The sequence below is a fragment of the Canis lupus genome, chromosome 12, assembly GCF_003254725.2.
Source record: "Canis lupus dingo isolate Sandy chromosome 12, ASM325472v2, whole genome shotgun sequence".
Lineage (NCBI taxonomy): Eukaryota > Metazoa > Chordata > Mammalia > Carnivora > Canidae > Canis > Canis lupus.
In genome coordinates this window covers 36,893,039-36,907,849 of record NC_064254.1, presented here as the reverse complement: position 1 = coordinate 36,907,849, position 14,811 = coordinate 36,893,039, and the positions used below count along the sequence as shown (strand labels likewise).

The window sequence follows — 14,811 nt, the reverse complement described above, 5'->3', positions numbered from 1 at the left end:
CTCGGGAAGAACACACGGGATCACATTTTTAGTCTAATAGTCTCAGAGCCAAGAAACACTTCCTTTTAATTGAATCACATCCTTTATCATCACTAAACGATTGCACATGTACATGGCCTTAACATTTATTACTGGTTTTATTTTGGGGGAACATGTAAGCTTCTGGAGATTATGTGATTTATTTGATTTCAGGGGAGGAATTTGGAAGTGTAAAAACTATTAGAAGTAGGGAAGGAGAAATTAAAACCTTAAACCATATGACTTATGATTTCATACCCCTGACATTGGAAATGAAGTATATTTAGTAAGATTCATTCTCTTTAAATTACATTCATAGATACAATGTTTATCACTCTATAAAATTATGTAATTTTATAATCATCTTTGTGTTTAGAAAAAATTAGGATATTAACAGTTATTAACAGTATGGGATGAAAGACCATTGGGCAATTTCTCAGACTTTTGTGCCCTTAGCAGATTGTAAATAATCTGTTAAGGACTTACATAATGGATATCTCGTGTTTGTTCTTTTGATGTTTCCCAAATTTTTTCTCTTCTCATATGCAGCCAGATTATTATGAATGGATTCTAATACTACTGATAATGAGATTATTGTACAAAGATTTAAAATATTCTCTATTTCTGGTGAGAAGTCCTTATTAATTAATTAATTAATCAATTATGTTTTATCCAACAGGGATCTACATCCAAATGGACTCCCTTCTTCATACACGATTATATTATTGTTCAGACTTCTCCCAGAAACTCCCACTGACCCTTTTGCAATTTGGCAAATCACAGATAGGGACTACAAACCACAAGTTGGAGTGATTGCAGATCGTAAGGATTGTTATCTTATTTTAAGGCACATGCATACATATTTTTGATTATGTTTTCTCTTTACTTCTTTTTAATAACCTTCTGACTATATACATATATATTTACTTGATATATACTTTTGTGTTTAAAATTTTAAAAATATATCAGTAAATATCCTAATTACATTTTATCTCAACCTAAATGATTGACTATTTTAGAAATCTCTCTAACAAGAATTATTTGTTAATACTTTCAACATAAAGCATACCATGCTTGTGATTTAGTAACAATTATGTGTTGGTTACAGCTTCTAGCAAGACATTGTCATTCTTTAACAAGGATATAAGAGGTGAGGTGCAAACTGTTACATTTGACACAGATGAAGTGAAGACATTATTCTATGGAAGTTTTCACAAGGTAAAAACATAAAATTATCTGGTTATTTATAGAAAAAATATGACTTAAAAATTTAAACCAATTTGTTATTTGTTAAAATGTCATGTTAAATTGGTAGAAACATAGCTGTCTTTTAAAAACAATCTTATTTTAGAGAATTTGATTAATTTCAAGATATTTAAAATAAAACAATAATTCTAATAAAGAGATAAATGGTACCAACATTTTCAATGCTTATATTTTTTCAAAATGTGAGTCATGTAGTATATATAGTATTGTATGCTTATTTTTTCTACCTACCATTTTATTTTCTTTATGTCCTTTCATTTCAAAAGCTTAATTTTTGTGGATTGTATTTTATTTGATAAAATTATTCTTTTACAGAGCACAGTAAGCTGCTTCTGCTTGCTTATTCGTTGACAAGTTACAAACATGCTAGTCCAAAAGTTATGATTATTAATAATTAGTATAAATATTTATAAGATTAACTTTTCAATGAACACACATAAATTCTCTAAAATTATTAGGAGTTCTAAGATGCATTCTTAGGGGATTGTTTATTCTTGTTGATCTTCATTAATTTTTTGTATAATCAACATCGGAGGATAACACAAACTTTATATCACATTTCTAAAGAATGATTAACTGACAAGCACTAAAGTTGAGAGCTTAGAAATGAAAAGAACTGTCTAGTTCAGGAATGGACTTTCTAATGGTATTCCTTCATCCATTGGATTGAATTAACAGGAGGAATACCATTTGGGTAACAGTATGGCACTCAGAAAATTAGTCCCTGTGCACAGAAGACAAATATTTCCAGTTCAGTCTGATTCTCAAGTGAAAATCAGACTTTCCTGTGCTTGAGTAGTTTAGCTAGATTTCTTGTAGATTCTATTCCTGAGAATCTTGGTTTCTTTCCAGAATGTTTTTCTTATTGATCAATCATTCTTCCTAAGGATCGCAAGGGACTCTCTCCTCATGGAGCTCAAAGCGGCTTCAATGTGAACATTAATGAGAAGAAAAAAAAAAAAAACAATGAAGGAAAAACAAATGTCTCTGAGTATAATGGCATATCTACTTAACAGTTTACAGATTTCCATGATGAAGTACAGTAAAATAAATGCCTCACTGGGAAAGCAAATTCTAGTTTGACAAATATTAGCCTCAACTGCTTCTTATCTGATAATAGATGTTGAATTTGGCTAAATTCTCATGAACTTTTTTGGCTCATTGATATACCCATTAAACTTATATTTGAGTACTTGCTAAAAAGAACTATTTTATTTTTCCTTCTATACCATTGAATATATTAGAGACTAAGTCTTCTGTGAACCAACTGATAACCACTTAAAAACTATTATTTTTAAATTTTCAACTTTCATCAAATACTTCATTTTACTTAAGGGAAAAAAGGCAGTATTTTGCAGAGGTCTATAGTGACAGTCATTAATTACAAATCATGACAATTTGTTTGACATTTCCTTCTTTGCTTGCCTTGAAGAAGGGAGTCCCTTTGGATGTAGATCTCTGTTGGATAAAACATAATTGATTAATCAATTAATAAGGACTTCTCACCAGAAATAGAACACAAGTTTTTAGGTTTTATGTAATGCCTCTTCTTTTTCCTTCAGATAAGCTCTGTTTCCTCAAAGTTCTACCTTCTTTTTTCATCAGACCTTTCTTTTTTTAGTTTCTCCTCTACTTTTTCACTATGCTCTTTTTCGTCTTCCATTTCTCTACCCCATTCTTTTAACCTATTCTCATTGATCTCATCAGTTCAAGAACCAAGTTCAGGCACTATTGTCTTTTTACATTCTTTACTGATCCAAAGATTCAAACACTTTTCTTTCATTTTCCATCTAATTTGGGAACTAAACTTCTTTAGTCTTTTGGATAAGATGGAGTGGTACCCTGATAGCAGGAAATTAATGAAAATGACATGCAGGGGGCTCTTGGGAGAGAGGGTGGATAGGTTAAAAGAACTTAAATAGGGAATAGAAGACAGCTGTTGCTCCTTAAAGATTCTCTTAAGGACAAACTTTTGTGTCTCTGTTCCATTTCTGTTCCAAGTGAGAAGTTTATAAGAAGAAGCAAAAATGGATTAGATGAAAAATAAAGATTTAGGGAATGGCAGAGCTTGGGAAGGGAGATGAGTTGATAAGAGTGTTCCTATTGTTTAGTACTTTTCTGTGACCAAAAATGTTTCACAGCTGGAAAATAGGCCCTAAGTACTTGGAACAGTCCACTCTGAATGTTTTATACATGATTTTGAAATTGATGAAACATATTGAAGAGATTGTAGCAAACTATGTTTTTAGCATGAGTTTCTTTATGGGTACTATTGACTGACATTTGCAATAGTTTTGTTACAAATTAAACTTTTTGATTTTGAAATAATTTTGGGAGGTACTATGATTTTTCAAATACTTTGTGAATTTTTGGCCCTGAGATTGTTCATACAGGAGCCAACAAATAGTTATTTTATTTTTAGCTGGATGTGGAGCCCAATGTAGGACTTGAACTCAAGACCCTGAGATTAAGACCTGAGCTGAGATAGAGAGTGGATGCTTAACCAATTGAGTGACCCAAGCCCCCCAAGTTTTAGTTCTTATTAGATAATAAATATCTTGGGAATGCATATGTAATGTTCTTGAACTCAGTATTAGAAGATTGTTCTGGAAAAATTTAAAATTTATTTTTAGTAAACTATGATCATTTTTATATAAAAGCAATCCATATGTAATTCAGACTTACAACTTAGAGATGTACCAAATTAGCATTTTGCTGGTGATTGTATATGGGAAAAATATTTACTGTTTAAAGACATTTCCAGAGATTATCTTTATCCTTATTGACTCAAAACGTTTAAGAGAATTTCTGTTCCTTTTAACTTAGAGCCAAACTTTTCATAGTAATCATCAAGTACTTACTTGAGTATTTGTGCTGTGATAAGTGGAAACGATGTCATGACTATAACTCAAAGATTACCTGCAGCCATTCCTTACATTGTTGAAATACAAATGTTTTGTTAACCATCTATCTAATAGATTTAAATTGCTGAGTGTCCTCAATATCAGATAAGAAATAAATCAACATAAGATTCTTTCCTTATAAGGAAATAGAATCTTGTATCTATTGATTACGAGAACTGAATCTCTGTAGAAGATGTGTGCTAATTCTTTACTATGTTAGGAATCTGTATGATGTGCAAGTTCTTTTTTTTTTTTTTAAGATTTTATTAATTTATTCATGAGCGACACAGAAAGAGAGGCCGAGACACAGGCAGTGGTAGGAGAAGCAGGCTCCATGCAAGGAGCACAATGTGGGACTCGACGCCGGGAATCAGGGATCATGCCCTGAGCCAAAGGCAGATGCTCAACTGCTGAGCCACTCAGGCATCCCTGTGCAAGTTCTTTTTGACTGAGATTAGGGAATAGCAAATTAAAAATGGAATTTAGCAAAATCAGTGGAAAACATTTGAGGCTTCTTTCTACTGAGTATAATATATTGATAATTTCTTAACTTGTATATGAATAGTTCTTTATAGTTAATGGAGTCATCACATCTACTACTCATCTTTAGTCATCTCAGGAAGAGTACCCATGGGAAAATAGGAAATTATGCATGTATATGTGGATGAAGACTCATTTAATTTGATGCTGTTAATAAATGACATTGATGTTGCAGCCTAATGCTTGGACTTTTAGTCTAGGACTTGATTTGGGTTAAGAGTAACATAAAGAACATATTTTTTAACCTGTGATTTGACATATGCAGAAGGTAGCCAAATTTTTTCTGGGTAGAAATTTTGTAATGGGAACAAATGATCTTTTTAGGTTCATAGTCGTAGTGACCTCAAAAAGTGTTAAGATTTACATCGACTGCTATGAAATTATAGAAAAAGATATCAAGGAAGCTGGAAATATTACAACTGATGGTTATGAAATTCTTGGAAAACTTCTTAAAGGGGAAAGAAAATCAGCCACAGTAAGTAACATATTTTTTTCCTTGATACTTGGGGTTAAGATTGAAATAGCATTTCAAAAATAACCAATGAGTTGTTGTTTTTTTTTTTTTGTTATTCTCAGTGAGTTTTAAATTGTCAAATTTCTTAGACTGAAACATTGAAAAAGTTACATTGAGGAAATATGCTACTGACAGAACATAATAATGTGCTTGACTGCTAGAAACAAAATAAGATGTCAAAGCACCAGAGAACATCATTTAGTCATCTTGAAACAGGATCAAGTTGGAGAGTACAACACAAATAATTGCCAGGATAATCAGTGAAATCTAAAATTGCTCATTTTCTGTTCTTCAAAGATAGCAATTGTTAATACAAATTTTTGCGATCAAGACATTAAGCATTTATTACCTAATGACACAGACACGGGCTGTTGTCCTAGAGCCTATGCTCTCTCACAGAAGAGTCTGCCTCAGAAGGAAGATCAGTGTAGTGGGATAGCCAGCTGACTGACCATATTACTCATAATTTGCAGTAGCTCAAGCTTGAGGCAGGAGCATGCCAACCATATTTACAATGCTATGTAGTAAGAAAAATTTTAATGTAGAATTTTCACTTTATCAAGCTAATTAAGTTCTTATTAAATATCAATCAATCATAATATTGTTCTAAAAGCAAGATTAACATCTTTGGCTTCTATTATTATTATTTTTTAATTGCATTTATTTAATTTTCCTTTCTTCCCTGGACAGGATTTTCTTCTCTTAGATTCACAAGTGAAATTTTTATTCCACAATGTAGAAATAATTACTGCAAACTTTAAAATTGTGATTAACACCTGGAATTTTAATTTAATTAATTTTTAAAATTTTTTTAGAGATTAATAGAATAGTTAGTATGTTTAATCCTATAAATTAATAGTGATGATAATGATTACTAAGATTTATCAGCACTTTGCATGTTCCTTTTTGTTTATTGAAGTATAGGTAACACATAATGTTATGTTACTTTTAGGTGTACAACAGTGATTCAATAAGCTTATGCATAGACTTTTTATTGAAGATTGCATTTGCTCTTTAAAGAATAATTATAATAGGTTTATAAAATGATGGGTATATTCAAGCAATCTTTTCCTTTTCATCAAAGGAGCTTTGTTTTTAAAATGTAGAAAGATAGTATATACTATATTGAAATAGTTAAACTGAGAGTAATCATAAAAATTACTAACCAGCCCTCGGGTAAGAATTTATGAAAAGAAAAGCATCAGCTTTAGAATAAATAAGGAATTTCTAAAGCATTTTTCTGCAAGGATGGACTATAAAAAGGTGATTTAAATGTGTATAGTCCTCAAATTCTTAATTAAATTAAGTCTTAATCCTAAATTAAAGAAATTAATATTCTCTTTAAAAAAACCACAGCTCTAATCAAGCATTTTATTTTAGCTACGGAAGTGAATCAGATGTGGGAATTTCACATATGCATTTTGCTTTAACTTCTCTTTCCCTTAGGCATAGGTTTTTATATTCTTTCCTTATGAAGTAAGGATCACGTTGTTCTCAAGGGTCTGAACCCTTGAGAGAGTCTTTGTGAGAAATTGACAAAGGTTAAAATGTGGAAAGGTTAATATAAAATGTTTTTCGTGCGTCTTTAGCTGATTTTGCTGTTGGTTGTTTGCAGTTCCAAATCCAGAGTTTCGATATTGTTTGCAGTCCGGTGTGGACCAGTAGAGACAGATGCTGTGATATTCCCTCTAGGGTAAGTAAAAGGGAATGGAATTGTGTCGTGGCCATAATAGTCCTCCCAGAATAAGGGATGTGGTTGCAGATGGTCAAGGAGAGGAAGTATCACTCAACAACTGAGTCTCCAGGATGGAGCTAAGGGACACACATTATGCACATGCTCATCTGCTACCACAGCTCAGGCCAGTGACCCTACCTTCGAAAGCCAGGAATACACAAAACCACATCTGGAAATTCTCCCTAACGGCCAGAGTGGTTGTGTGTAGTTAGAAAAGTCCTGCTGAGTCAGCATGTTTGATAGATCTACTTATTACAGAGCCCTCCTACTGCTTGTAAAATATCGGGATTGTACAGAATAAAAACCATTACTTTCCTGGATACCTAGGGCTTATGGTAGACATAACTATATTACTTTGTGAGATGATAGTTTTCCCTCATTGTATCTATTTAAGTGGTAATAGTTACAAAGTTGAATGTGATGATGGATTGGATGCTTTGGGCAAGCAATGAGCTGCATGCATCCATGATGAATGTATGTTATTTATTCAACAAATAAATGAGCACCTTATTGAGCACCTTTATTATAAGCCAGATAGAATTTTATGTGTTTGGGTTATAGAAGTGAAAAGTGAATATTTTAGTGGAAGTTGTGTGTGTGTGTGTATGTGTGTGTGTTGTGGCGGAGAAAAGAATTAACAAGTAGATACATACTACAATACAAAGTAGAAAGCTCTATGATGCAGAACTAATCCGGGTGAAGAGATAGAGAACCAGGTAAATCCCATCAGCCCTCAGGGATAAGGTGGGGTAAGCGAGGCCTGATGAAGTGAAGGTGCAGACAATGTGGATAAGAGAGAAACAGCATTCCAGTCAGAGGGGACTGACTGTACATGCAAAGGCCCTAAGGTCACAAAGTGCCCTAAGTATCTGAGAAATATTCAGTAGGTCAGTGGGACTGGAGCAACATGAATGGGAGTGGCAGTGGTAGGCAGTGAGATGGACAAGGTGGTGCTAATTTGCAGAACATGTACGGCCTTGTAGCCCATGGAAAGGATTTTAGATTTTACTCCGAATGAAATGGTATTGATACCTGAAATACTCAGTGTTTCTCTAACAGGATTCAACATAAGACTATTTGTAATAATAAATACAAATTATTTCTTCAGGTTGAGAAATAGATTTCCTTGTGTATGTAAGGTAAGTGGGGGGTGAAGGATTGGAAGTCATTTTGCTCTCAACTCATAGGTAAATATTCTTTTTCAAAATTTCAGAGAGATGAAGCAAAATGCCCTGCTCTTCCAAATGCTTGCACATGTACACAGGACAGCGTTGGACCTCCAGGTCCACCGGGCCCTGCGGTAAGGGAACTGCAATAGTCCTAGTTTTTCCATAGGTCTCTGGAGGGATCGTTTTGCCAATATATAGTGGATAAAATGTTTCCAGCCATCAGTATTTTCTAGGACAGAACAAGCTAAATTGCAGACCATTTTTTTATGGTATGTTTCAAGATCAAAAAAATGGAATAAACCAAGAATAAAATTTAAACACATTTGAACACATTTCATGTAGGAATGAATGATACTGGCTAGTATTCAGGAGCTTTGCTCTTACAGATGTGAATCTGGGTTTCCATCTATAATCATATGATTTTGAAAATTTCTTACACCTCCTAAAAGCTTCTTGTATGTATGTAATGGAGCCATGGTTGAGAGGCTGATACAGAACAACTTATTTAGAATCTAGGATATATAGACCTTATATAGTAGACATATCATAAGAATAACATGCAAGAAGGGAAATTTATATATGTGATGATATTATAAACTCTGGGTGAAAATATAGGGGTTTGGAATAATTTGAGGAAGAAGTCTATGACCAGGTCTATTCATGGGGGAGGGGGAGACCAAGAAAGCGCAAGGCACACCATTGTAGATTGCAGTGATAGACTTCATTTATCAGCGTGGAACCCCTTGATTGTGTCAATCTAGCATCTAACCTGGTGGTTTTGTGGAGTGGAAGGGTACCTCTAAGGTCTACTAGCCTCCTTCAAGAAAATGGCTAATTAATGTAGGAAACGCTCAGAGATTCTCAGAACACCAAATTTTATCATACTTGTATCATAGCAAATAATGTAAATTGATTTTAGGTTAATTACAAATTAGCTCCTCATGTACAGAATCAAATGTCACTGGAATTACCTTCATTTATTTATTTATTTTTTATTAACAGTGACTTACCTTATTTATATTTGTAATCATAAAATTATATCCTGGGTATGACTTAGATGTTTTTGAGAAGTAAGGATTTTTCCCCCTCTAATTATAAGGTAATATTATTGGATGTCACTGTCATATTTATTTCCTTTTTGTTCAGTGAACTCTGAATTCCTGTTATTAAAGTATACATTCTGAAATTCTGAGAGAATCAAGATACTCTACTTTTTGCATGTTATTTTCTCTGAAGAATGCGTTCGTATAATTCCAAAACAGAATTTTCTCCTTACTGTATTTAAGTAATGCTTGTTTTTTCCGTTAAAGCTCAATTTCAAATAGACTTCAAAACTTGCTAATGATTAAGAAAAGTTCAGAATGTAAAAGTGAGATACTTAAAATGTACTAGGGTTCAAAATTCTCTTTCCCCATATTTGTATGACATGTAATATTCACTTGAATATTTTGTAAGTAACTAAAGAAGTATTGATTGCCTGGAGAATACACTGCTTCTTGAAGTAATTTCTATAAATCAATGTCTCCCTACTTTCCTTATTTTTACCCTGAAATGTGTTGTTACTATGTATTTTAGGGAGGACCTGGTGCTAAAGGTCCCAGAGGTGAAAGAGGAATCAGCGGGGCAGTTGTAAGTATATTTTAGAGTGCATTTAAAATTCCATGTATATGTTGAAGTCTGATTGTTAAAATTTCCACTAATGGGATATGTGAGCTTGAGCAAATTAGTGCAAGTGTAGTGTGCTTTAGGAATATAAATACTTACGTCTTGTCTCTGGTTGTCAAAATGATGGATTAGACCAGCCAGAGAAAGAATTGTCCAAGGCAGCTCACTCCTGTAGGAATTACAATGTAGGAAATCTGCCCAAGAACCTAAGGGTTCTGCTGCAACATGGAGCCACAGAGCATAACTCAGACATCAGTTGGAAGACCCACAGGGAGCTGAGTCTTGCTGGAAAGCTGGAGAGCTTCAGGAGCAGTTGTGCTGCTTTTTTTTCACCTGTCTCAGAGAAAGAGCTGAGTGGCCACGTATGCCACCTTTCTACCAGGTCCATACTGGTCTTCCATAAAACAACTCAAGTTTAATTAGGGAGGTCTATTATGAAGATAATGTGTACTTTTGGTCATAATATTACTAATGATAAGCTAACCCACTTAGGAAAGGGTGAGGCTGGGATGCTATCTCAGGTCCCTGACTCTCAAGTATGCACATTTTCCACCTGGATATGTTGCAAAGAAGCTCTAGTTCCAGCACAGAGCATCTTCTTAGTGAATATCTGTTTTCTTGCTTCATTTATAAATGCATTAGTCCCAGAAATAAGCCCAAGTCAAAGAGAAATCAAGACTAGCTTACACTAAGTCAAATCCACTGAAATTCAAGCTTTGATCTCATATGAATTCATGAATATAAATACATGAATATATCATATTCAGTGTGTTTTACTTCTCTTAAGAATCTACTTCTAATGGGACTTTTGAAATTTAAGTGCTTTTGAGAATTTATTGCCCTTTTCAAATGTTCTTTAGTGAGTAATAGAAGGAGGAAAGGAATGGCATTAATAAGTGCTTTTATAGGTATGTAGATTTCTAAAATGCATACAGAAGTGATTGATGTCTTAAAGTTATGATGATAGGCTTCTAATTGGGTATTATTAGCACTGGATGGTCATTACATGACTTTGTGGTTGTTTCTCTCTTATGTGTTTTAGGGGCCTCCTGGCCCTCGTGGAGATACAGGTCCTCCAGGCCCTCAGGGACCCCCAGGCCCCCAGGGACCCAACGGACTCTCTATTCCTGGAGAACAAGTAAGCTCAAAGGCTTTCTGTATTTCAGTGAGGATGGTGAATTAATATTAAGTTAAACTGGAATATTTTACTGCATTTTGCCAAACTCAAATGTTTTCTGAGAATTCAATAAGGTTTTTGTTGAGATAACTTCCCATGGCTATAATTTCAGATATGTAAATAGTGTATATAATAACTTATAAATGTGTAGATAAAATTATTGCCACTAACTTGACCTTTAAAAAGTCATAGGTAATGCATATATCCTCCAGCATCCTGTAAACTTTGAAATTACTTTCAGACTTGGTAGGCCTTGGCTAATATTGATAATCTTGAGGCAAGCTTGCATTGTTTATCTAGGTCATTACGTCCTTAAAAAAACCTTTTAAATAAAATGTTGACCTTTTGTTCCAAATGCGAATCTGAAGTTATAAAAGGTGTTTTACCCTTTAAGACTGATATTTTATTTAACTACTACTATTTTTTCTATACCTTAAAATAAACAAAAAAATATAGTATATAAATAAGAATTTGATACCTGCATAGTCTTAAAATCAAGTCTAAACTCCCGTCTAAGATACCTTAATAGAGGACAGATAAAATTTTTTTGACGCTTAGAGGAAAACAATAGATATCAGATATAGCTAGAAATGAGACATGTGGAGGGATAGGGCTTTCTCGCTCAAAAGGCTTGACTGAATCTACTTTTAGCTGCTTATGTCCAAAAGGAGTTTGGGAGCTTTTACCTATCTTATTACTATTATTAAATTAAATTTATCAGTTTTAATTAATTCAACTTTGCCTTTGTAACAAATGTCTTCTAGCACGTAGTTATAAAAACCAAAATTATGTTACAACATAATGTGCATTGACAATCTTTCTATTAAAATTAGCACCTAATTAAATATATTAAATAAAAAGAATAGTTTTTTCCCTTCAAATTTTATTTCCATGAAAATCCCTTATGTTAAACTATGTTCTTTTAAAGTAGGTATACCATTCCATAATTATGTAAAATTATCCTATAATATTTTAAGAACACAGCACTTATAGTTTAAAAAGTGAGCATCAATCCAAAAAATGATTTATTCATCTACCTTCCAAAACGTGTTTACATTGGATTTATGAAGTGATGGAGATTTCAGAAGTGACTCATGTCTTCCCTTTTCACTTAATCTCTGTAAAATGCCTGAGGACTGTTTTCCCATTGCTGCCCTAGGGTCGCCAGGGGATGAAAGGTGATGCTGGAGAGCCAGGGCTTCCCGGCCGAACAGTGAGTTGTTCTTGAAGTTGTCTTTTCTTTCACTTGTCAAGGACTATTTGAAAAGTTGTCCCCCAAGTGCCCCAAAAGGTGAACCCAGGCGAAGCAGCAAAGCAGAAGCCAGCCTATGTGCTTCCCATGAATGACCACTTCATTCTGTGATTATAGTTGTCACGTTTGTGCTGTTCAATTCAGGTGTCAGCTTATTGACAATCATGATTGTACTATATGGCTGGCACTGTACTTTGTTCTAGTTTCTGTTTCTTTTCAGAGCTCCCTGATATATTTTTTAAAACACTTTATTAATTTATTTGAGAGAGAGAGAGAGAGCCAGAGCATGCATGAATGCACAAGCAGGAGGAGGAGTGAAGGGAGAGGCGCAGGCTCCCTGCTGAGCAGGGAGCCCCATGTGGGGCTCTACTTGGGGACTCTGGGATCATAACTGACTGAGGCACCCAGGTGCCCCCACCCTTGAAAACTTTTTCAAACATTTGGGAGAATAAGATGTATCTTTTCTCATATAGGAACTATATTACAGCTTTTCATTTGTTTGCTTCCTTTTGTGTAGGGAACCCCAGGATTACCTGGCCCACCAGGACCAATGGGACCTCCAGGAGATAGAGTAAGTTTTCTGGGGCAGACTCTATTGATGTTGGATATGATACCACATTATTGCCTATTAATTAAGAACCCTCCACAATTCAGTTTGCATGGCTGGAAATTTAGGATTCACAGATCTTGTGGGAGTTTGCTGAAAAACTAGTATCAGTGGACCCCCTAACACAAGATCAATCTCAAGGTCTATGAAACAAAATGGTGGGACTTTCGGCAGGTCCTTGAAATTTTCATTTTGGGAATTAAAAAAAATATATCCTATTAGAAAAAAGTTCTTAAGAGGAGTTTTAGCTGATTGCAAAGAGATTCAAGAATCCGAACAAATTCTTTTAAATTCTAAGATAAATTTTTTTATAAGGCAGCTTTTATGTAACTCTGAGAGTAGTCAAAATTTCCATGGCATTTTCTATGAGGTCAGAACATCTTTCCTAACACATGTAGAATTCAAATTCCACTTTTACACCTTGAGGATGGGCTAGACAACTGGCGCTTAATAGGAATTTTGCTCATTTGTGGCAGCTTTCAGGTCCCTCTTGATTTATGATGGGATCAGTGCAGGAAACCTTATCTTTTCTAGGATAAGTAATGAGAAGCACAGTGAACATAATTTCTGTGTTCTATTCTACCTTACAGAAACATTTGGTTTCATAGGAAATGACGAATACTTTAATAAGAGATGTTAGTGTCATTGACTTTTCAGTATCTTAGGGTTCAGACAACAGCCCAAGAGTAGTCTATATTCTGACTAATCAAGTTAAACCTTGTGATTAGCAGCAGGATCTGAGAGAGCTAGCACTGGAATAGCTGTCACTAAGACACTCATTTGCTTACTTAAATACCTCTGAGACATTGGGCAGAAGAGGAAGGTAATTCAGTTGGAGCAAATATCTGCCCAGATAATACCAAATGGTGGATGATATGCCAGTGAACTTTGTTTGCCTACTTCTGAGTTTGGGGGAGAGAGAAGTCAGAGAGAAAACTGTGATCTTTAGAAATCTATGACTTGGAGGGGGTACTTATATAATACATTCTTCTGACTCTTTTGAGACTGGCACTTCAGTTTTTTTGAATTCTTATTTTACAATAAAAGACAATAGTAAGATTGCAGAGGTAACAAGTCAGTCTCTTCAGTGAGCAAACAAAACCAAAGGCACTGCAATCAAGAAGTGATGATGGGCTGATGCACTTGGTGTTCTTGTTATGGAAGTCTTGTTGGACTCATCATGTCCAGCCAGTGTGGGCTTTCTGCAGATACAGTAGGTCACTAGTGATGTCCCATCAACAGGCACTCCCTGAAGTGGTCAGGCAACCATTGGCATCATCACTGCTTCTCTGAAAAATGACAGAACGGGAAGGTTCTATGCTTTTTTGCTTTTTTGCTCTCAAACTCTAATCCGTGAATCCAACTTTGTGGTGAGGCCGCCCAGATCTCCCTGACTGAGAGTGAGAAAACTTCTCAGGAAATCATTCCGCTGTTTCCCACCTAGTCTTTTTTTTTTTTTTTTTTTTTTTTTAAGATTTTGTTTATTTATTCATGAGAGAGAGAGAGAGAGAGAGAGAGAGAGAGAGAGGCAAAGGGAGAAGCAGGCTCCATGCAGGGAGCCCGATGTGGGACTTGATCCTGGGTCTCTAGGATCACACCCTGGGCCTAAGGCAGGCGCCAAACTACTGAGCCACCCAGGCTGCCCAGCCCACCCAGCCTTATCCACCTACCTACCACTTTGTTTCCTACCATTAATGCTGAAATAGGGTGCACAGCTGATAGAACATAAACAACTTTGTCAAGTTAGATAGACTTTGGTATAGGCATCTTGGCTAGAATAAAAAAAAAAGGAAAGAAAGAAACTTGAACTCTGTGGTAGAAGAGAAGAGAAGAAAACTTAGGAGACCAAGCCTAAGGACCACAGTGAGGAAAGAAGAAGACTTGTTACCAAGATGGAGTTGGTAGGAATTGGATGCATGGGTTGTTTTTAGCATAGATGATTTTCAAAATGAGGCACGGCTTTGG

General features: G+C 34.8%; 1 protein-coding gene across 1 annotated transcript in view; it reads left to right on the top strand.

The window, feature by feature from the left end:
• The window catches only part of COL12A1 (collagen type XII alpha 1 chain), a 117,495-nt gene that overhangs the window by 88,166 nt on the left and 14,518 nt on the right, over positions 1 to 14,811 (top strand). The window contains exons 50-59 of the mRNA XM_049092254.1: positions 698 to 840; positions 1,127 to 1,236; positions 2,645 to 2,651; positions 5,060 to 5,202; positions 6,857 to 6,934; positions 8,190 to 8,276; positions 9,721 to 9,774; positions 10,853 to 10,948; positions 12,147 to 12,200; positions 12,757 to 12,810. Of these exons, the coding sequence (XP_048948211.1) occupies positions 698 to 840; positions 1,127 to 1,236; positions 2,645 to 2,651; positions 5,060 to 5,202; positions 6,857 to 6,934; positions 8,190 to 8,276; positions 9,721 to 9,774; positions 10,853 to 10,948; positions 12,147 to 12,200; positions 12,757 to 12,810 (826 nt within the window). The remainder of the gene's footprint in view (positions 1 to 697; positions 841 to 1,126; positions 1,237 to 2,644; positions 2,652 to 5,059; positions 5,203 to 6,856; positions 6,935 to 8,189; positions 8,277 to 9,720; positions 9,775 to 10,852; positions 10,949 to 12,146; positions 12,201 to 12,756; positions 12,811 to 14,811) is intronic.